The following is a 25,325-nucleotide window of genomic DNA, read 5'->3' as shown; positions in this document are numbered from 1 at the left end:
AATGTGGTTTATATTAGATTTGCTCAGTTTGAAAAAGGAAAGCATTAGCTTAAATGCATCTTGCCAATTATTCAACAGTTTGCTTGCTCAAATAACACTCTCCAGAACGTAAGCTCAATTCTCTTAACAATGATCACCTCGAGACCACAAGGCAAACAAATATTTTTGGGTGACCTGTTCCTAGAGTTCTTGCAAAATGATATGGAAGAAATGCTTTTTTGGGGTCTATCCATCCAGTTCTCAGTGCAGCAGATTAGGAGTTTGCCAATAGACAACCATACCACAGTCGCTCGCCGTTTCCTCCCTTCAGGAGAAGGGCAGCTGGTGTAGTGTGGCCCCTCAGCCAATGCAACAGTCCCTGCATTAACATAATATCAGGTATGCCCAAAGCCTGCTGCAAAATGCTTTCTGCAGGCCCAAAAACTTGGAATCTCAACAGGATCGTTCGTATTCCAGAATTTTTGACAAGGCAGAGGGGGAATACACTAAGGAAGAAATGCCAATACAATGTTCTTCTGACCAATGACAACAACATTAAGCAACATTCTGGGTGACAGAGGCACTGAAGTGTCACACCCTTATACTTTCTTTCCACATCTCTAGGTCTGAATTTGTGCAAATCTATAAAGCCAGTTACGATACTGATATAACATATAAGTCTTGCAGGGAGGGAGATGCCTTGCTTGGTTTGGTTTTTAACATCCTGAATTTGAAAGTTCTGGCATGTAACAAAAGATTTCTCAACTGGAATACCTGTATCTAGAAGAAAAAAAGAAGCTTTTGAAAATCTGGCAGGATGCTTGCACAGGGAAACATGGCTCCAGGGAAAACAAACAAGAAGCATTTATAAAACATTGTTTTTCACATTGGCAAGACAGAAAACAACTCCATATACAGCCTAAAAAGGTATCTAATGCTCAAGCTGGCAACCTCAAGAGCCATTTTATTTGAGTTTTCATCTTCCCTAGCCTCTATTACATTGGTCAAAGGGCTGAATAGGCCCTAAGTAAAGAAAAAGCAGAATGAAGATTTGGTGTATTTTCCGAATGGTTCAGCCTGTTTAACTGTATTTCACTGAGAAAAATACAGAAAGAACACCTCTGGGGAAGATGAAGGCACAGAAAGAAGAGCAAACCCTAGCCAGAGCAGAAGTGAAACTAGCATAGTGACACTGATGCATGCCTCTAGCATACCATCCAGGTGAGAGAATCTCCACAAGCATTGTCTTTTGCACATTATTAACAATAAGATTATCGCCTACTTGCTAAAAAGGGAAAAACAAAGAGCAGTAACAAAGGCCTCTTTCCCAGAATAAAGTTTCTTCCCAAGCAGGAACAGCTGAACCCTGCATACCAGATCACAGACTTACAGCTTCAGCATGGTAATTCCCATACGGTGAGATGAATCCACCTCTGAAACTAAAACTTATTTCACTCCCTGCTTGCTTATCAGCTACATGGAAATAATTCAGCCATTTTTTACAGGAAGAACTGAAGCATGGGCTATAATTAAAAATTCACATTATTCCAACCCTTTGAAGAGCTCCAGAAAAGAATGAATCTTTAAGACATATTTTAGGCTTTAATAAAATATAGCTCTGACTCAAGCACCATATTAACGTTAAGACAATTCAGATTCCCTTGTGTTTTGCCTTTTTTTTTCCATATAGCAAATTGTATAATCCCACAACAGAAGAAATAAACAGCTCAGAAACCTTACCGAGTTGCAAAGAATTAAAATAATCTCTCTTTTAAAAGGCAGGGCCGAAGATTCTTTTGTAATAAGATATTAACTGAACAATATCTAATCTCATTATAAGCAAGAAAAGGCAGTTTATATTTAAAGATTAAGTAATCTTGCTCAAACTGAATTACCAAAATTAGATAGAACCAAGCTTCCAACCACAACTATTTTGACTATATTGTCTCTTTAGTTACTCTTGAAGTTAAACTCTCTTCAAGCCCTAACAAAGAAGCACTTCTACTAGCATCATTAACACACATCTACATTACAAAGATTAGAACTGAAAGTCTTTCTTTATAAATTTTATATCATTCTGTTTCAAGCCAATTATATTGACTTAATGGCACTAACAAAATATCACTAGGATCAGCAAGGAAACACCAAGACAGAAACCACTGATGCTACTTCTAGCTTCCTCGGAGAAAAGATCACCCAGATCTCAAGTTAACCAGAGCCTATTAAATTGACAAAGCTCTGCTCTCCAGGCTTTCAATGAGTACTTAACACAAATAAATCCACAGAGAGGCAATCTATATACCTGACAATGTACATAGGTGTATGTATGCATACAGACACATACACACAAAGCCATTTTCATAAAAAGCTTTAAAGTCTGTATGAATTACAGACTGGAGACTAATGCAACTTCCTGCGTGGACAGTCTTAATCCAAAGTTAAGTGTGTCCACATAATACAGTATTTATCTGTACAACTTTCCTTATACAGACAAGCTTTCAGCTGGATACTCAGTATGGCATAGCAAGCAACCCACTGGTGCCTCAAGTCAAACAAAAACACTCTCTGATCATATACAAGGTTCTTAGCCACTGTGGAAAAAAATAAATCATTTTTTGCACATATGGATTTTATATTCTTTTAAAGTTTTTCAACACTGTAGCCATTACCTTCATCAAAGTCTGCATCATCTTCTGTATGCTGAGGGAAAGGGAAGCAATTTGTGATTTCAAGTCTGTCATCCACCACAAGACCCAGCAGTACTCCTTGGACTACTTCATTCCCCTGGCCTTCTTCTTGGTAATGTTTAATGATCTTTAACACAACCTAGAACACAAAACAAGTAAATCATAACATGCAATGGTTTTTTTTGTCCTCAAACTACGTATCCGGAATTTGGAATTTGTTTAAGTGCTGCATAAATTACAGCTGCAAACCAAGACAGCTACTGGCTTAAACACCACCAATTTTAATGCAAGTTGAAGAACATGTAGCAATTCTAATATTACAGGAGAATTAAAAAAGAGACAACTACATGAATGGTCAAAATGTTCCAAAACATCAAAACAGGTCAAAACAGTTCCAAACCAATTTGCTGAAACACCCTTGTAAAATAAGATATTGATCTCTTTTACTTTACCTTGTTGCTGTAACTGTTAAAAGCTATTTTGCAGGGGCAGTAAGCTCCCTCCTGAGGGAAACACTGCACAAGAAACTAACAAAACACTTTAAAAGTAACTACGTTGAAACTGGTAGGAAGTTTTTAAAGGGTACAAAATACACCAAGTTTCAGTTGCATCAACCTTGAAAATTACATCTCATTGCAGTTTTACTTCAGGTGACAGTTTATATTTTGTAAACTGTGTCATAGGATACTTCAGAATAATGGTAAAAGAAGCACAAATTACTCATTATATTTTTAATAAAGTAATTCTAACTTCATTCCCTAAATCTGGACTCTACAATGAATAATTCTAATGAGGTGATACTGTAAACTGGAATAGTATGAACAAAACCCCTTAAAAATAGTCAGTCATTTGCTAGAAACACTTTATACTTAAATAACATTTTATGCTTAACAATAAGAACCAGAACAAGCTAAGACACTAACCACAAACACAGACTTGAAAGAACTTACACCTTGTCCAGCTTAAGAAGGTTTTATTTCACTAATACTTCAGCCAGCCAGCAAGCATCAGAAATCATCTGATGACTACATTGTCATTAAAGCAATACTACTTTAATGTCTATTGGCAAACAGACTAGCCTAATAGATTACAGCTCAACCACCCTGAGAACAGATTTTGTACAAACGCTCGCATTTATTAAACATTCTACAGGGGAGAGAGGCAGGAAAATAACATTAAGTTCATATTCACACATCAGGAACACATATTTGGCCTTAGCTTTCCCATTGGTTGTTTCACAGAACTTTATGTCACAATTTTAAAAACACCGTCAGTGAATTAAAGCACCACTATGTAGGTTAAAAGGAAGAAAAGGTGACTAGAAAATAAATTCTTTACAAATACATTGTCTTCTTGGGCTAAAATGGGAAAACCAAGACCTTCCACCTGCTGGAAGATGACAAGTGTCAGAGAATGGAAAAGAAATACCTTTCCCCAACAAAGCTGGATGTAAGTATCAAACAGAACTAAAACCCACTTGATTTCTTGTTTATTCACAGCATCACTCACTTAAGCTTTCCCTTGCATCTAAATACAATTGCATTGAGGGCTCCTCAATCTCGGATGGGTAACGCCATTTCACCCCAATACACATTCACATCTGTCCCTCAAGACTCTTGAAGCTGTACTTTTTTATCCAATTTATTAAAGCAAATTTACAGAGCAGAGAGACTAAGATACACTTTGGTGATATAAATCTCATTTCATGGGAATATAGTAAGGAAATTAAGATCAGACAGTGAAGTAAAATTTAACAGTGCTGAAGACTATAGAGCAAACACCAGTTTGAGATCACCTGGATGTAGAAGAGGGATGTCTTCCACCATATAGCCAGAACATAAATAATATTCAACCTGAATTTAGTATAAAATTAAGGTTTATCATATATTTGCCATGGGCTCTGTCTTGCACAGTTAAGGAATCCATAACTGTAAAGATTACAGCACAGCATACTCTCAGCCTACTATATAACTATTCTCACCTCTTTACATTTGTGTAAGCCTTACCTTCTCCTGTATTTTTCTCCTCATCTGCTCTTGAGTTTTCCATGCACACTGACTGTCCTTGTTACCGTGAATCCTGTTTGCCTCTAATTCCACTCTAGGAGATTCGTGACATGGCATCAATTTTATTGAAGCATTTCTGATGATAACTGCTCACAGAAGGCAGATGCAAATGAAATGAGCATCGGCCGTCATAAAGTATTAGTGATTTTTCAGGGAGATAAAACCAGGACTTCAAAACTCTTAAATGCTAATCAAATACCCCAATGTACAAAGAAGTTATTACACAAGTCTGCAGTTTTCAATCTCCAGCCTGAAGACCACCACAGTTGTTATTCAGGGAGGTACAGACCCGTATTTGGGCCTACCTGCAAGCTTTGTTTCTAACGGAGTCTGAGAAAGGTAGCAGAGAAGGTCAGGAACTCTCTATTTCACACCCATTAGCAAGCTGCTGAAGTTGAGGTTTATGACTGAACTGAAAAATGCATTAGCCACCAAAATAATTTATAAAAAGATAAATTAACAAGTCTGAGAAATGCATCCACTGAAACACCATTCTTGTTTTACATTTTCATAGAATCACAGAATCATAGAATCGTTAGGGTTGGAAAGGACCTTAAGATCATCTAGTTCCAATCCCCCTGCCGTGGGCAGGGACACCTTACGCTAAATCGTATCACCCAAGGCCTCGTCCAACCTGGTCTTGAACACTGCCAGGGACGGAGCATTCACAACCTCCCTGGACAACCCATTCCAGTGCCTCACCACCCTAACAGGAAAGAATTTCTTCCTTATATCCAATCTAAACTTCCCCTGTTTAAGTTTTAACCCGTTACCCCTTGTCCTATCACTACAGTCTCTAATGAAGAGTCCCTCCCCAGCATCCCTATAGGCCCCCATCAGATACTGGAAGGCTGCTTGTTCTTTGTTCTATTTAGCACATATAACACGCAAGTATAGCAGGCTCTTAAACATGGATTGAAAAACCTGTTATCAAAAAACTACCATATGACTACGAGGGAAATGTGCACTGGAGCTTGCGTTTCAGTACTAAAAAGGAGACCTTCAGCTGTGAAGTAGAACTATTTCTCTGGAGATAACCAGTTTCAAACATTAAAAACGTCATTTCCATTTATTTGCTAGTCTAGATACAGCAAGAAGGGCTGGTCACTATACAACAACATGACAACACCATGGCATTTGACTACACAAATCGATACTTCATACTGAATAAACCACACACACAGCCAAAAAATGAACACTAGCTTGTATTTAGACATTTCCTCAAAAAGACATTATGTTTATGAAGCATCAGAACAACATCAGAATACTTTTGCTGTTCTGAAAATAAAGGTAAGAAAGTTTACTATAAATAATGCAAGTAACAACACAGAGAAATACAAAACAATTTTTCAAAATGACACAGGAAAAGAAAAATCCCAAGGAAATCTAAATAAACACCATCTAACCCATCCTTCATCCTTCACTGCTGTACCACTGCTATATGAAATTAAGAGTAACCAAACCACATTCCAACTATTCTTCTTAAGTAATGCTGCTGTCCAACCAAGAAAGGCTACGTACTCAAGTAGAAAAATGTATCAAGTAATTTGACTTCTAAATTCTGATCCTCTGAACACGCAAGACAATAATTGCATGCAGCTTGGATCTAGTAAATACAATTAGTATGTAAGAAATATTCAGGTACACTAAGACTCTAAAGGATATACAAATAATTCCTAAATAAAACTCAAGAGTCTTACAGCCTTGTAAATTTAGTGTTCAGAATACCAAAGTAGCCACTTGTCAGATTTTAATGGTCATTAATTCAGAAGTGCTTCTAATCTTAAGAACTTCAAAGCACTGCTCAGACATTAAGAATTAAGTCATACTACAAAAAAGAACCATTCTGAAACTATTAAAAACTTTAAAGATACATATTTTAGCTGCAGGAGTGTAGTGCCAAATTCTAACCTTGGCTACATCCCGACATCATTTTGTTTTTGTATTTCATTACAGAAATACCTGTAACATGAACCACCAGCTGAAGTATTGTAAGCCTTGGGGAGTCTTGGGAAGATTCTGCTGCAGGGACGTGAACATGCCAAGATGCCTGTTTCTGTATCTCTCCGAAGAGAGACAATAGCAAACCAAAGCACTGAAGCTTCATTTATGATTGTGTTCCAGAGAGCTGAGAGCTGCCACATTGAAACCAGGTTTCCAGTACCTGTACTGTGTCTTACAGATGGGATATCAGACAAAAGAGAGCTTCTGTTAGCCCACTGGATACATGATGTAACAAGCCGATTTAAAGTCCTAAATAAAACATTTAATTATTTAGGAATGCTTAACATTTTTTCCCACCCAAGAAAGCTTTGTGGGCACAACCACTAGCACCAACTACCAGCATCTACAGAGAGAGTAACACTGCTATGTAGGCGTTCGCAAACCCAACAAGGGCACCAAATGTGGAAGGTGCCACAACACCCACATCCTCTCAATATTTAACACTAATGAAACTCTGATCAATATTTATCTTGGTAAAAGAGTCTTGAAAGTTATTATCACTAATAGTGTCTGATACATTCTGAATACATCCCTACCGCATATGGTGCCTTCTCCATATGTATTTTTAAAACTCAAATCATGAACTTTAAAGTGTTACAGCATAAGCAACTTTACTTCAATTCTTAGTACAGACAAAGTTCAAGAGAGAAATGGTAATGTTGTTTTGTAAATGCATAGGTATTAACTACTACTAACAACGAGGCATGCAATTGAGCTTGAATTGTGCTAACCTCAAGGATGCCTAGAATCAAAACATCTATTGGATACACATAAAATGTGTATGTGTCACCTCTGGAAAAAGTGTTAATCTCTTTAATAATATCCAAAACCATAGTAAACATTATACATCAAATTTTATACTAAGTTAGTGGCCCTGCCTGCTTCCCCAACTCGCACTACACCAAAAGCAAATGTACAACCTGTATCATGCTGAAACTTAACCTATTAGCTACACAAAAATGGAATTTAGTTACACAGGTCTGAAATCCTCAGGTAACCACTGAACGGCTTTGGTTTTAAACAGAAACTTCAAAAGAAAAAAAGAGAAAACTAGAGCAGTATACAGTGAGACACCAGCAATGTTAACATTTTTTAATAGTTCCAGATGAGGTTTTTACACACTACAGATAAGCGCTTATCCTACAGTTACAAAGACATGTTCTGGAAGCTGACCAAGCAAAAACTTGCCTTCAGCTGCCTTGTCTCCTGGCTACAGCACTTGGTTAAGATGGTAACAAAGTCTCTCAACTTTCCTGCCAGGAGAAAAGGAACTCTGAAGCAAATTAGAGATACCACTGCAGTGGTTGAGAGTAAGAAAACGTGTGCCTAATACACATAACACTCTCCTCCAGATGATTAAGGAGACAGATGTTTAGAGACACACATGAAAAATTCCAACCTAATCAGAGCAGTCCACAGAAACATGTTCTAGAAAGAAAGCACTGTCTGACAGATTATGTGTCAAAAGCACGACATCAACAGGTTGATGCCCTAGTCTTTTAGGCGCTGGATATGAAGCTTTATAGCACAAGACTGCCACCACAGAAAGTTGTGGCATGATTGAATTGAAGATCTGAGGTGAAACTTAGTTTTTCATTATGTACTAATCTTGAGAAATATGACAATCTCTAGAGTCAAACACTGAATTCACTTATGTGCATATCCCAGCCCAACCGTGAGGATTTTCTAGATTCTCCTATTTAACATTGCTGATTTTTTGACCATTCCTGTTATGACTGATGTCTAAACATTTATTCTTTTCTTCCTTATGCTGAACTTCGGAATAAAAACTCTTACAACTGTTAGATCCATTTTATCTTGTGAGGAAAAAGAAGATGCAACAACAACAAAAAAAAAACACCAGTGTTTTCCATTAAGACCTTCAACATTTTAAAGGAACTGTTTTGACAGATACCTTCAATCCTAAGTATGACTGGTGGCCAAAAAAAAAAAAAAAAAGAAAAAGCAACTTATTTTGATTCCCTGACAAGTAACCAAAAGGATACTTAATCTGAACATACTGTTCAAAATCTAAGGCCAAAAGGCCAAGACTGAATAGACCTGAAAGCAAGGTAACTCCAGAAGAACGTGATTTCTGAACTTGCTGTTCAGAAACAGCAAGTCTTAGGCCTCACTCTTCTGTCTAGCAAGTTGGACAGAAGACCTCAAACGCCCACAATATTTTACCTTTATCTTGACTGGCTAGAGCCCTAACACCAACATTGAAAATACAATTCTTGGAATAGTAAGCTTACATTTTATGTCACTCAACAGCTAATAAACACCCAATGTTAAAATCATATTTCTGAACTTGACAGAAAATTTGGGCTTAAAAAACAATAATTATATAGGAGGCATACCAGAATGATACACGACATTTCATACCAACCCAATCAGATGCAAATATCAAAATCTCTTTCTGACACGAGAGTGGAAGTTTCCTGGAGCTGAGCCCAAATTCAACTATTATGAGTAATCAAGGCATGTTGATCTGAGGTCCTCAAGCAGGGGATACTACATAGAATTTCACACAGAAATTGGAAATCATAGGATTTTGTTGGTTTTGTCTCATGCAGGTCTAAGGTGATTACCAAATCACTTTGGCAATCCATGTTAAACTGAAGGGAAGATACTACATCCTGAACTGTAGGGATTGGGGGAAAATGGGATGGGGACATTACATGCTTCAGTACTATTTAAATACTTTTGAATAGAAAGAAGCATATGAAAACCAACCAAAGCTTTTTGTTCCCTGGGTGACTTACTACATCGCTTGGTAACATGTCACCTGCTTAGTCTGTAAACCCCAAGATTTAACTACAAAAGAGAACATCAGTAAACTTCAAAAAGTATGCAGCTCCACAATATGTAAGCTAGGCTGAAGAAAACTAAAACAATCATAACAGGTCACTGACTATTTTCATAGTATTTTCTATCACTTCTACTTGGCTTAGGAAACATATTACCCTGTAATTATAGGGATCTAAGTGGTTTACAGTATTATCCCGTGCTTCATAAAGTACTTACAGCCATCTAACAACGTTTTCCTGTGGGGTTTGGAGGGTTTGGTTTTTTTGATGGGGTCTCCCCCAACAGGACAAAGAAAGTGGTAATATCCATACACAGCATTAAGCTGGCTATAATATACCTTGCCACTTTGACTATCTCAGCAAGTGGTTGACTCAAAGCACAACTCAAAGCCAGTGACAGGCCAAGCAGCATTTTGTCACTCCTTCCTGAACATTAACTGGTAATGTGCAGTTTCTGGGGCATGGCCAGAAGAGCTGCACCTTACTTACCCTGAAGAAGACATTCAGTTCATTTTTCACTTTCTGTAACTGTTACACAGACTATGCGTACCTCAGCGACCCATGCAATGTAAAATAAATGCAGAGCTTAAACAATCACTAGGAAATGACCACATAAAATACTTCATAAGCATCCACTCTTTTGTTATTTTGTTATTTCTCTTTCTAAGAACCACCTCCACACTACTGTAATTCAGCAGCTCTACAGTTGCCCATCAAACAAGAGGGAAACCCAGTCTAACAAGACCAGGGCATTTCTCTACAGCCTGTCTGCACCTTCTAACAGTCTCAGTCTTCCAGTAACAGTGGTCGTTCACACAGTGAGAGTCTAGGCTCACTAAAGGCACTGCCAAGTGATTGACACCCACACCATATTTACTGGAAGCACACCCAGATGCTGCATGCATGGGTTAGCTCCTCATTCTATTACCGGGATACTTCACAAGCTGGAGGGATTTAACAAAAACATTAAGCCTATGAAAAAAAACACAAACAAAACTATTCCAAATTATAAAAATCACTGATTTTATATAAAAATAAACACAGAAATGGAATAAGCCATTAGTTAATACCCAGAATTAAAACTGGTAAATATCTTACCTAAAAATATATATAATAAAAAAGGTTCTGCGACTGACATAAATCAGAAGGTGGAATTCAGCCTGAAGAACTGAAATAGTAGATACAGTAAGTCTGTATCTGTACAAACACAACACTAGAAGGGTAGATTACTAGAGTTTGGTTAGAGGCCTAGAGGCCTGCTGGTTTTTCATAGGCTTTGGTTTTCCTTAACATAAGTTCCTGACAGAGTCAATCAGCTAATGTCTTGTAGGTACCATGAAACATCTGTTCAAGTCATTTATTAAGCTTGTCCAAGTGAGCTGCTTGTTCGTGCAAAGGAAAGAGTCATTAAACAGTGGAGAAAAGCAAAGCTTATTAAAACACAGAAAACCATCAAATATTAAGGTGTGTTTTACCAAATGGAACAAAATCTCTTCCTGATTTTTGCTCTGCTACATTTTCATTTGTTTGGGTTTTTTAGGACTGCACAACAGGTCAGGTTAACAGCCATCTCCATGATTGTTCTCAAGCCACTAGTACGCTTCAAATACTCCCCCAGTATCAGTAAAAATGAACAGTTACATTTGTGTATTTAAATTCTCCATTGCCCTGTTCACACATTGGAATAACGTATTTCTCCCCAGTACAAAGTTTCATAACGCATTTCACAGTACACGGACTCATGCTCATTGCCATGGAAACCAACAGGGCCACAGGCACTGCAGAATCACTTCCTTGTAGAACCATTTCTGTAAGGCAGCCCCAGGATTTCAATCATGCAAGCAGCAGGGCATTAGATGCTATTAGCACACTGTTAGGAAGCAGCAATAGGGCTGTAATAAGATTACCGTCCAAAATACTGCTACTTACAAGTGGGATGGAGCATTTCCCCAGGACTACTTAGTTTATTATTTCTCCTATTTCACAAATCTCACGGAACTCAAATCTTTTCTGAACACATTCAGTACTTCGGACAATTTTTGCAAACTGCAAATACAATTTATATTTATTATTTTTAATGAATTCAATACCTAACCATCACTTCAAGAACGCAAGCTGATGAATATACTCCTTTAGTAGAGCACAACATAAGGAAATTACATAGAAGAAGTAAAGGCAGGCACTGTTTCAATATTTTCCGCCCTATACTGTACTCCAACACACAGTTGATATGTATGTTCTATGTATTAGTGAGTCACCATCGTTCACATATCCACATAGCTCATTGAGCTGGTAGCGTATTTGCACATAAAAGGATTTCTCTTCAGCATCAACTTCTAGCAGCTTCCTATAAAAAGATTTAAGGATGACAGCCAAAAGCAGCAGCAGCAAATTTTATTTAACAGCCTATATTTTAATCAGATTGTGCCAAACTTACCATTTTGAAGAAAAACTGCAAGACAGTAACCCTTATCTATTTGACCTTCAGAAATTAGTAAAACAGGGCACAGATATGAGGGGAGGAGGGAGTGGGGGCTCATCTGAGACTACTGATCCTTTTCAAAGGCCATACCCGGCACAGCAGAACTGGAACACATATACTACTTAAGGGTGTGTCTTAAAAAATCATGACTTCCATATGCATTCAACAGATGCTTCCAAGTAACCAGTAAAATCCCTACTGGACATGACTTCCACGTCATTTTCATGATTTATGAGCTTTTGTGCAATAATTTTTTCCACATTCAAGCACTTACCCTCTCTGGCAAATGCTCGGTTATGTGCTAAGGGACAGATCCTCCTAGTAACAGGCAGTGCAATTCAAAGAACCAAGCCTGGGCTGAATCTCAGTTTTCCTGCTTAAAGTATAAAATTCAGGAAAGGGAATGAAAGTCAATTGCTGGTGATAATCTTCAGCTTCCCTATCTTTCAGACAGAGATAGGACTTGTCTTGGTATCACCATCTGAACATGGCCATGTGAAATCACTTCCAGAAGAGCTCCACTTCTAGTAATAGCTGCTGTAACAGTAAGATTAAAAACCACCATTCTAATTTTATCACTGAGAGCACCAATAGATAAAACAATGCACTTTCAGGTTGCTCCCAACAAGTGACATGGTAGCTGCAGTAAATACCCTGTATGTCATCTGAAGTTTAAAAAGCCTTAAAAGTTTATTTTTTTGCATTGAAAATAATGTAATATTAAAAAAATAACCGAGTCCTAAATGCAGAAAACTCAGCTCTATGTTAATGAGGAATTTTGGCAACAAGATTGCTTATTTTCCTCAGATTTGCATAAGAAACCCCCAAACATTGGCAAGAACTGACACTTCCAACTAATTCCTAAATGCCAAATGGGTATAACACTTGCTTAACACCAATAAGTACATATATTGCGTATTGCACTGATACAGGGCTCCATGGAATGGAGAGGATGTAAAGCAAATGGGCTGCAAAGCAGGATACAATGTTTAAGCAGAACAAAGGTAGACTGACAAGCCTTGTATGCTCAAAGCAAAATCCTGACCCTCTTTCCAGTAAAAGATCAAATATTTATAAAAGAATTAGCCTATTATTGTATGCATGCAGCAAAATTCAGGTGCATCTTCAAACTCCAGTAAGTAAATAAGCCTCTCCATTAACTTGGAAATTAGATTAAGCCAAAAGAAGTTAATAAAATGATTATCTGAAATAAGTATCAACATAAAAGCCACCAAAGAATATTCCCACTCTTATGCCTAGAGAATCCTGTGTATGCATGTTACAAAAGCTATTATCAAAGTCAAATAAGTTATATTGTCTTCGTTTTGCCCTCTTGATTTTAGATTGACTTATCTTACAAAATACTAACAAGAATACTTAATTATACAAGCTTGTATACAACTATACAAGAAATTTTCCAATTTATTACATTAACAATATATTTACTTTCCTTTAAGATTATACCGTTATGCTATGTGCTAACATAATCAAACTGCTAAGCACTGCTGTTGGAGCAAGCATCGTATCTCTGCAATCTTAACGCTACCTGAAGATCAAAAAAGAATATGAAAGAACAGCACGCTCAAAACTGTACCATCACTGAGAATGTATTTTGAGCATGTGTGTATACATAGAAAAATAGCACACAAAGTAATCATATCCAAAAACAGTCTCTGACAAGGACAGATTAATAAAAAATATTATAGCAACAATAACCTGAAAATCCACTAGGGCTTGTTGGACAAGTCTTGTTCCTCTTCTTACAAAGTCTCTTATAAGGTCTGTAAGATTTAAAAGGTGGAGGTCCTAACACATAATAAGGCATAAAAGATGCTCATTTTATACATACCACAAAGGGCCTTTCAGCATCTCTATGTGCTGGTTTTCTGTCCATGGCTTGCTGTGTCTTGTATGCCTCCCTAAACTACATCATGCTGCATGTCAGCTGCACAGGTCTAATTCTGTTACAATAAACTGAAAACCAAAGGAGAATATTTAAGAGTGTTTCAGTGTGCAGGGGACATAATGCATTGTCTCTGCAACAAAGCCAGCAACTGCCACCTTCCCCACTTATAGATACTAGAGTCGAAATTAACACCTGAATAGCAAAAGTAACACTTATTATCTTTTTTTGTTTCTCATGTAGTATTTTAATCATTAAAATGTAGTACGTTACTCAACAGGTATTTGGTGGAAATGCTCTTTTTTCTTGGCATTAATGGCCAAATAGGTATCACAAGAGCATGACTTACTGCTTTCAACAGCTACACATAGATAGTACGAGGCAAAAGAATAGTTTGATATGCACATAACACAAACAAACAAACAGGAAGTTTAACTGTTAATAGCAGTAGTGCAGAATGCAACACATTATTTCTCCTTGCACACAGCACAAAAAAAAAAAGGCTGTTTTGAAATAATTTTTTTCCCTTCAAGTTTTGAAGTATAATGCTGCTCAACACATTTAAGTCACCTCCACAGTTAGATTAACTCCTTTTGTCAGCACACAAGTTTCACGGTATGAAGTGATACCAGATGTTCTAGTTTTAAATGCCTCACTAGAGTATACTTACCACGACACTTAGTAGATGCTGAGTGCACCAATGCACCCTTATAAATTATCTGAAGTTTGTGCTCTGTTAGCAAGTATACCTGCTATTCATTGACAAAACACACCAGAATTTTAATCCCCAGACCACCACAATGTAGGTACTTTACCCATTTCAGGCAAAGAAATATGCACTGAGCATGAAAAGTGTTATACTGCAAGGAGGTTCTTGCCCTTTCAACTTGCTAGTACATATCAATGCTTCCTCTTCTGAATGTAAGCATGGATTATATGTCAGAAGTTCCCCTCGGTCAGATTCATGCAACTCACTGTACCTGAAAATTAATAGAAAGTATATGTATATCACCTAAGTAACATAAAACACTTCTGTCTTCTCCATGGTTTAAGGTATCCATGAACACCACATCAAGCCAGTATTCAATTCACACACTAACCCCGTGCCAGCATAATATGATCTAAATTTTTAGGGAAAAAGGTCAAGGAAAACTTAAAGAGATTAAAACTCAAAACTCCATCTGAACTCCTCTGGAGGACACACAAAACAAAATAGAGACTGAAGGACATTATGTTGGAAAACCCCGTTCTACAGGTCTGCAATGTCAGGAAGCTGTACAGAGAACAGCAGGCAGAACACACAGTCTGGGCACTCATGCAAAGCCTTCAAAAAGGGTAATAAAGGAGGGAAGAAACCACAACAGAAGCTAGGAAAAGCACAATCTTCACAATTTAAGAAATGTGAAAGACTTTTAGCCAGTTCAATACAGGCTTCATTGCTACTACAAATTACTCAATACTACAGAAATGGATTGCTTCCTTTCCAAGACTGTCAAAAGCTGTCATTTTAAAAAGTGCTTAAACAAACATTTGTAAGATGAATCTCAAAAACTGATTTTCAGTAAACATGGTATCTTGTTTCAATTACTATGATCAAACCTATCAACCTAAAGAACTCCTCACCCAAGAAACTAACTAGACTTTCCCTATTAACAGCTGGGGATACAATCCTGTCTATCCTACACCTTCAGGGCAAAAATGGCTGGTAAAGAATACAAGACACAGACAACTTAAATACCACAACTATGAGCAGAGTAACTATCTAAAAACAATCCAGTAACCTTAGAGTGTTTAAAAAAAGGTAAATTAATGTGGTTTCATCTATGTTTAAAATAAATAAACTTTACACATACCATAGATGAGAATACAATTACGCAGACTTTACCATCAGCAAACCAAGGATGACATAATGAAGTTTAAAGTAACAATCTTTGATTAAATCAGTCATCTCTGACACAAGAGAAATATCTGCACTATAGCCATACTGGTGTAAACACAAATGCAGAAAAGGCCTACAACTTCTAACCATCTTCTTGACATACGTTTTAGCCAATGTATGTTTATATTCAACACATCGACGAGGATGTCTTAGGGTTTAGTTTAAGTTCTATACAAACCTTAGGAAGTATACACACACACATATATATATGTGTATATATATATACATTCAAAGATTTATAGAATTAAGTAGCTCGAACATCACCTGGCATTAGAAAAACACCTTCAGTAGTACCATGGCCTATAACCCTCACGTCAGAGTCTGACGGCATAAGGACTCAGGTATCCCTCACCCACTGCTATCCATGAAGGCTTCTGTTGAAAGCTCTTGCAATATTCATTAACTACAGAATGGCAATTTGTTACTACTATTGCATCTTTCCACATTAGCAGCTATGAAGATAAAGGAACGGAAATTTACAGTTGTTTTGAGAAGCCTACATAACTTTTGCTAACATCTAAAACATACAAAATGCTGTAGAAATATTGCATAAGTGTAAAAAGAATTCATACAGAGATTTAATAAAAATGGAAACATCATTCCCACTAATGAAATACTAAGAGCAATGTACATATTAACGCTTTAGTGTATTGCCAAGGCTCCAGCTGTATCAATATACAAGAATAAGCTATAAGAAAACTTGACTCTCAACAAAAGTGTTTATGGCTATAATTTTCTGAATGTATACACAAATTCAAAAGATTAGGATTTTAAAAAGAAAAACAAAAAAGTCATATATCGGTGCTTAAGAATTTAATTAGATGAGAATCATTTTCCTTTACTTTTACACTCCTTCCTAGAGTATCCTCATGCAGAAGATTTGCAAAGAACGTAAACAGCTTCCCATTAACAACATATTTCCTTGTGACTACTCTGAAGGCAAACCTGATTAATAAGAAATACTTATTTGGCCTAGCAAGCAGCACACTTGCCTTGCTACAAAATCCCCATCTCCCAACCCACAGCTGTTATTTTCCCAGAAGAAAGTTTCCATATATCCATTATCTACATACCAGTGGTCAGACACAACCCACAGTCTACCACATGGAGTAACTCTGTTTCTTAATATTAGTTCAATTTCTGTATTACATAAGCTTTCATGCTCATCTACTAAAAATGTTACTTACCCTGCCTGACCTTACATCTCCGAGTGATGCATCAGTTCATCTCTGCTTTCACAGCTTTATATCTTGCCTGATATCACTCGTATCAATTGAGCAGGGTTAGAAGTTTCACCGAACAACAGTCTAGCAAAGTCTCCAAGCTTTGATGGAAATTCAGAATCTCTTAATAGAACTACACCATTTCCCAGTACTACCAGCTGTAGACAATTTAGAAACTGGAGAATCTTAACACTGCTTCCTTACACAAAACTAAACTTCCAGGTTTCCCAGGAATAAGTTTACCCATGAGCACAAGTTTGCAAGATTAGGCTACACAGCAATGGGAAATGAGCCTGTAAATGAAGAACTATCAGTATCGTAACACCCTGCAGCCATCAACCTGCTACTTCCAGTAAAGCAATGTGATACTGAGCCTAAATAACACTACCATGCATACGGTGGCTTTGTTGAAGAGAACACTAATATTGCAAAAGCAAAAGCTGAAGAGTTGCTTACAAACATGAAACAAGGTTACCCTGCAGCTTCCACTGTAATAATGCAACAAACTGGAAGCGAGACACTTCAGTGACAAACTAACTGACTCCATCTGCTCTCACAGACACAGCACAATTACTTCAGCACCAGTTTCTCTGTCCATTTACTCACTCTGCTGTGTGAGATGAAGGATGCAAAGGTACTACAGAGCAGAGCTGTCACACAGTTAAAGGCTATAATCCAGTGCAGATGTAAGAGGCCAAATAAAAATTGCAACAGCAGAATAGTAACTTGGGGGAAACCAAACAAACACCAAACTGTAATAGATAATAAATAAACGCAAGAGAATGCAAGTGATCAGAATTGCTCATTATACTTGCTTCTACAATTACAGTGGCTCTTACTTAAAGTCCAAATATCTTTAGCATTAATCCATTAGTTACACAGAAAATCAGAAGGGCCTCTCCAGCACATGTAGTAAGAACTACAAATTACGGTATTTGTTGTATCTGCTGCTAATTCCCCATTCAGCAGGAAAAAGGGATCGGACAATCTGCGCCACAGGAGCAACGGAGAAGAAAGATTATGTTCTTTCCTTACATGCATTCCTTGCGCACACACATCAGAGCTGTGCTACCCTTTCTCCTCCACATATAAAGCTTAGAAAACTCATGTCTTATGTATCCTCTATTTCAATGAAAAAGTGAATAGAGACAACATTTAATTATCTACAAGGAGGGACTCCTGGATGTCTGGTCAGAGTTTTCTGATCTCCAAGTGGTGTCCCTGCAGTTAAATACAGTTGCAATCAACTGTGACTGCATCCAGTACACCTGAAACTAGCTGCCCTGATCTACCACCAGAAAGGTGAGAGTATGTGGGACCCCAGAGCTAATAATAAACCAAAGTAATTTTTAGTCTTTATATGTCTGAACACTGTTTACACATTCTCAGATACCAAAAGATGATCATAAGGTGATCTGTACTTCTTTTAAAACACAACTACAAAACAGTTGAGGCCACCACATCAGATACGTTTCAATAAGAGAAAACACTGAGTCAGTAGAATTGTTAGTCTAGTTCTCTTCTACAGAAGGAAAACTTTAATCATGCCCATGGTCTTCCACTTATATTTCCAAAGCTGCTGCTGATACTGCTAAACTTCAGAAACTAAACCTACTTCTTCAAGAAAGCTCTCCTTCCTATGGACTCCATGCAAGTATGTATCTGACCACAGTAAAAAGACTATTTGAAGAATAAGCTCACTCACCTTCTAAAAAATGCCTTTACAAAGCAATTCACACAAGCTAAAAAGCTTATGGTACTCCAAATGGACACACAGCTTTAAGAAGGTGTGAGCTCTAATTAGGTCCAAAAGCCTACTGCAAACCAAGCTGCAAAAAACCAATCATGCTTTTTCCCTCATCCCTCCTCTTTCAGCTCTTATATTAAAAGCTACTGTGAACACAAGTTTTCTTTGGACTACTTGACTGGAGAGAACACAATGGAATTTTTATTCAGATTTCTACAACAGGAAGCAAAGACAACAAAATGTGATGTACTGCACTCAACTGCTGACCTTTTTCTTATCTGAAAGAAAATGCACATTATAAACCCAGGTTTCTGGAGGGTTGTTTTTTTCCCTGCCATTTCTAATTTCTTAGACTAGACTACCTACATCGTAAACTGCTTTCACTACAGATTTATTCATCAAGCCTGTAATTTTTCCAACACACTGCTGTATCAACAAAATCTCCAGGTAAAAACTTAAACACACAGCATAGTCTGTTTGCTGAATCAGTCCAAGCACTTCATGATGGCATAAAGCAGTGACATATTAGGACTTTCCACGGCATGCAACAACTGTGTTATCCCCTAGAGTTACACAAGTTCTTACATAGACTACACATATCTTCTCACTAGGGATGAGTTAAAATGCAGTGATCTGTAAAACAAGCACATACTGCCACAATCTTTAAGCTAAATAAACCCAAAGAAAATCACAGTATCGCCTTCAAAGGACTAACAGAAATCTCATATTTCTACTCAGCATATAGCCAAAACCACAATACCCATTCAATTAAAAATACAGGAGGTGACAAGTTCGAAAAGACAGCACGTCAAAGATGCCTTAATAAGCCTCCTCAACACCAATAGCTCTGAATCCACGTGCAATCAGTGTCTTTCACTGCGCTGTAAAAGCAACTGGATAGAGTCGATTTTCTTTGATACTGCAGTCATTCCTTGTATTCCTGAGCTGGATGAATAATACCACCCACTTTTGCTTATCACACCTTACAAAAGACATTCTTAATTCAAAACTGCCAATATAACCATATGATATATAATACCTGTCTGCTGCAAACCTTTCAAAAATGCATCAGAAAACAAAACCATGTTCAAGCTATTAAAAACAGAATAAAATACTTGGAATCTCATGATCATGCCGATACAGTAGCTAGGCACACATATAATTTGAGGACTGAGACCTCAGTATCTAGCAGGAAAGCTCATAGGAAAAGTACAGACTTGGATTTTTCTTCTCCTTTTGTCAAACTGTGAAGATTGGAAATCTACATTCACTCTTCATTTCAGAAGCATTTTATAAATAAGTATTCAGGTAGCTCAATCAAGTTATCAAGTGTCTACGATGTGACACAGTTCTTCCCCCGTCTTCCCAAATTTTGGTGCTATTATTTTTGTGGAATACTCTAACAGCATTAACATTTTAACAAGTTATGTGATTTTAGTCCATCCTATTAGTTCAGGTTTCATTGTTAGCTTTTACTCCTGCCATGGCAGCACTTTATAATTTATTATAGTGTTACCTGAAATACAACTAACTTGATCTAAACTCAAATTACACCATTACATAACAAAATAAGGACTTAATCAGATTAAAGAAAGTTAACTACAGATTGCTCTACTTGTACCAAAATTAAAAAGGAGGCCATAAAAGTAGGTATTCCTACATCATTATGTATTTTAAGGCAACATACTGATATTTAGAACTTCTCTTCCTTACTAATATTGTTTTCTTTTACTTTACTGGTCCTCTGAAATAACAAGCTTTCTAAAATTACTTTCACATCTGCACATACAGAGAAGACTGATGCATCTTCTGTTCCGCATACACACATCCAAAAGCAACCTACATACCTTTCCTTTGCCTTCAAAACAGCCTCGTTTGTAAGGATTACTTGTGCCACTGCCAGGAGACAAGGCACCAGTGGAAAGAGATCACCAACTTCCCTGACACCCACCAAAATCCACCCCAGATTTTGGCACATAATCACCCTGTTATCACCAAGACAACTGACAAAGTCTTGTTACTTTGTGAGAGCACAGACCACACATTTAAATCAGGAAGATATTAGAAATGTTTTAGCAGAATTCCAGGACTTCCAATAGGAGTCACTTTGTTTACAAATGAAGCAAATTTATGCCAATGCTTCTCTTCACCACAGGTGTCATGGAAGTTTGTGAACCATATTGTTAGTGCCCTGAGAACACGTTGTATAAGACCCACTGGGAGACATCTTCAGCAGGTGGAAAGGTGAAAGCTTTCAACTGTTTTCAGTAAGTCACCTTCCTCCACACAGACTCCATGCAAGAGGCACCACTGTGCTGTACCAGATTACACAAGGACAGGGTAGAAAACCAAAAGCATAAAGCAAAAGGAAGCTGACCATCAGAGCTACTCATAGCTGATTTGAATTAATAGCAGTTCACAAAGACGATTACACATCTAATGGAGAACAGTTTTAAAACACCTGTTCTTTTTATTTCATTAAAAGAAAAACAAAAGAAATCAAATGTAACAGTTGTTAAGTCCAAATCTGATAGAATAGGTTTTACACCCAGAGAAATCAAATTAATGGTGCTAACCTGTATCCTGCTCTTAACTATTCACTTTTTCATTATTCCCTCAATCCCGCTATTAAAAAGCCACACACACACACCACTGTCCATCTGGCGCTACCCAGCTTGCAACAGCAGCAGGCTGCTGTCAGCTGCCATATTTTCATGGCTACATTTCACAACTGGTCATTTTTCACCACTCTTTGAAGACACTATGTGCATGAAAACCACAGATACACAGACTGCTGAACAGAGTATCGCAGAAAGAGAGAATCTGAATTGGAGTCTTTCATAAGAACAACTACACATAAGTAAGTTATTCTTCCTCTTCACAAGTATTTACTATACTGTGTAACTCCAGGATAATGACTGTGGACTATGACTAATAAATGCCAAGCAAGCTTCAAAGCTTCACTCAAAATTATGCTCTTCCTTCTCATCACCAGTATATCCATTCTCCTTCATGCTTCAGCTGGACAGTGTTCTGGTGACACTTGCCAAAAATAATGAGGCAACAAACAATGCTTCTACCCTTAAGAAGTTTAAGTAGCCATGTCTTTTCCCACTCTGTGTCATTATGAACATTACCAACTGCATAAGATGTATACTAACACAAAGAGACAGCAGCAAAGCCAAGAATCAAGTTTAGCAGACACTCTTCCATTAAAAGTCTGCATGGACTGCCTTTATTAGGGTGCCCCCATTCTCTGCTAAGTCCATTCATCAGTTTGTTTATTAAGAAAACAAAATAGTTGTGGGCAGCACAAAGAAGGGAAAAAGTGCAACAGATAAGGGGAAAACCCACTATGCTCGCCATCTCTTACACCTGTGTAGCTTTCACCAGCTTGGTGTATGAAACCCCGAAAGAGAACATCTAGGCACCACAGCAGTGGAACTGAAAAATGAAAGGGAATATTTAAAAGCAATTCTTTTCTGCCCTGACCCAGCCTTCACTTGCTGAAGGGTGCAAGTTGCTTCCCTCCCCAGAGATGAGCATGAGTCAGGAAGATTGAGAGGAGGGCGAAATTGTGAGGGTGGTGAGACACTGGCACAGGATGCCCACAGAAACTGCGGCTGCCCCATCCCTGGCAGTGTTCAAGGCCAGGCTGGACGGGGCTTGAAGCAACCTGCTCTAGTGGAAAGTGTCCCTGCTCGTGACAGGAGGTTGGAACTGGATGATCTTGAAGGCCCCTTCCAACCCAAACCACTCTGTGACTCTACGGAACCGCTCCTGCCCCTCGGGAAGCCAGTGCAGCCCCAGCCCCAGAACGGACACGGCTCCCGGCCGCGGCACCGCCCCACACACGGAGGCAGCTCCGCCGGCGGCTCCACGCGGCCGCCCCTCCCCGCCCGCCCTCCGCCAGCAGCCGCCCCGACCCCTCCGCTCACCAGCCCGTCTATCTGCACTTGCTTGACGGCCGAGTCACCCGGGGCGGCGGCCTTGCCTTTGCCTTTCGAGGCGCCGAACCCGCTGCCGGCAGCCCCGGAGCTCTCCTTGCGCGACGCCATCTTTCCCCTCGCACCGACCGGAAAGAAAAAAGCGACACACCGGAAGCGGCGGCGCGGCCGCGGCGGTCCGATGGGTAACGGCTCCGGGCGGAAACGCGGAGTGGAAGTTTCATGGCGTCCCGTGGCGGTTCAGGTCTTCGCGGGCATGTGCATCACCGCCATGCTTCGGGGTCAGAGTGGTTGCAGAGAGTGGTTGCAGAGAGGGTTTGCTGTCAGGGCTGAGGGAGGCTCAGCTCACGGAGCATTGGCGCCTTATGAACCAGCTCAGTACAGAGAAACATTTCCAGGAGAGAACAGATCTAAGAGTGTTGGGTTTTACCTTTAAAAAAGCACACTGCCGTGTGCTGTTGGAGTGAGCCCAGAGGAGGCCACGAAGATGATCAGAGGGCCTCAGCCTAAAAACAAGCTGAGAGAGTTGGGGTTGTTCAACCTGGAGAACAGAAGGCTCTGGGGAGAGCTTAGAGCAGCTCTCAGTACCTAAAGGAGCCACCAAGAAATCTGGAGAGGGGCTTTTGACAGAGGCTGGTAGTGACAGGACAAGAAGAAATGGCTTTAAATTGACAGAGGGGAGACTTACGATAGATGGTAAGGCCGACATTCTTCACTATGAGGGTGGTGAGGCACTGCTTGGAGCAGCATGGTCTAGCATGAGGTGTCCCTGCCTGTGGCAGTGGGTTAGAACTGGATGAGCTTTAAGGTCCCTTCCAACCCAAACCATTTTGTGATTCTATAATTCTATGAGATATATCCCACTTTCATTTTCCCGGGGGAGGGGGGCAGGGGGGAAGTCAAATGGAAATTGAAGGGAAAGTTCGGAATTGCAGCATAGCTGATGTCAGACATGCCTTGTGCCCCAAACGGACTGAAGTGTGCATATGCAACAGGATTAGGGCACTGATGTGAAACGTAAGTTTGGAGGGAGGCAGATGCAGTAACAACCCCAAGTTTCAGGGCAGCATGCTGTGGTCAGTGAGCTTTGCCATCATGTTTGTGTTGCAAACTTGAGTCCTACCCTTGGCGGGTTTCCATGAGTTAATGCTGCACTCCCCCCCCAGCCCATCACTGCCTTTTGAAGTTTTTCTAGAGAACACAGTTGCTTGATTCAACGTTAGTATTTCACTTTTCTGTTATTTACATATTTTAATTTACAAATATGATCAAATAGCTTTAATTAAAGAAAAATAAGATTAGGAAACAGTATTATGGTAATACAGTGGTTTTCAACTGGAGATCTGTGGGCTGCTTCGAAGATACTGCTGAAAGGTATTTAAATAGAAAAAAAACATAACCTTCTGTCTGTAAATGCACAATGCTTTACCACTGGCAAATTCTTTGATATCTGAAAAGGAATGAAATAGGGATAAAAGGAATGAGACAGACCAATGTGATACACTATTCCTGCCTATCAGCTTTTGAACAGAAACTCAATGTAATTTTAAAAGAGATGGGGAAAAAATCCCAAACCAACAAGTAGCTACAGCACAGAACATCAGCATGCTCAAAGAGGTTGCTGTGGGCACCCAAAATAGCCCTATTCAAGGGACTGGCACAGGGCTCACATTACTTAATGCACTGCCAGAATAATTCAGTGAATTTGGTTAATTATTATTAACATGAAAGACAAAACACAAATACCAACTTTCTACTTTACAGAACTCAACAGATCACTGTAGGCAAGAGGTCGTACAGAAATTCAGCATTGAAAATACTGAATTCTTGAAAAGGAGGCCATAAAAAGGATGTCAGACTGAAGAATTTTAAGAGCATTGCCCAAGCTACTCCGGAAAACCACAAAACTGAAGAATTCCATCAAAATACTTTAAAAATTCAAGCAGCACACAAACTCCATTAATCATTTTTAAATTATACTCTAAAAAGACAGCTGGAGCCAAACAAAACCCTTTTACTCCCAAGATCTGCCTAAGTAAAAAGCTTGCTGTAACTGAGATGTGTTATTTCCCTCCACAGTGCGCTGCTCCATGTCAGTGCTATGAGCAGAACTAGTGTTGCTAAGTGGAAATCGTCTGATTGAGGGTTCAAAGATGTAATCCCTTCCAAATTGTCAGACTGTCTTTACCTTAAGGGCTAAACCAACTTGAATTTTGTTTGTGTATGCTGCAGGCTAAGACCATGCACATGAATAGTTACCGTGAGATGGGCTAACCTGCAGTGACTTGTTACCACTTGGTAAATGGCTCATGTCTTAATTCTGTGTTTTTCCTCCCTACCCTCTCAGCAATTCCAAATATTTCTAACCATAATGAATACCTTAATTTTATTATCACAAAGTGTAGAGGAATAGGAAAGAATCACTTAGGATACACATATAACAGTCTCTACTTGCACTGAGACAGACCGCCCCAAATGCAGACTTGCAGTAATAACTACAGCTGCCTAAACCAACATTAATTATCTACAAAAAAAAAC

The 25,325-nt window shown here is 38.7% G+C and overlaps 1 protein-coding gene across 1 annotated transcript in view; it reads right to left on the bottom strand.

Annotated features, from left to right (window-relative positions):
• EIF3H (eukaryotic translation initiation factor 3 subunit H) overlaps positions 1-22,936 on the bottom strand; it is an 85,418-nt gene extending 62,482 nt beyond the window's left edge. Inside the window, exons 1-2 of the mRNA XM_057415272.1 lie at positions 22,779-22,936; positions 2,649-2,805 (exon numbers count right to left, since the gene is read on the bottom strand). Of these exons, the coding sequence (XP_057271255.1) occupies positions 2,649-2,805; positions 22,779-22,898 (277 nt within the window). The 5' untranslated portion in view covers positions 22,899-22,936. The remainder of the gene's footprint in view (positions 1-2,648; positions 2,806-22,778) is intronic.
• Between the last annotated feature and the right edge of the window lie 2,389 nt (positions 22,937-25,325).

This window comes from Pezoporus wallicus, unplaced genomic scaffold (assembly GCF_028554395.1).
Source record: "Pezoporus wallicus isolate ANWC-B61680 ecotype Strahan unplaced genomic scaffold, APGP_CSIRO_Pwel_v1 contig_3812, whole genome shotgun sequence".
NCBI lineage: Eukaryota > Metazoa > Chordata > Aves > Psittaciformes > Psittacidae > Pezoporus > Pezoporus wallicus.
This window is presented reverse-complemented; position numbering and strand designations above follow the sequence as displayed.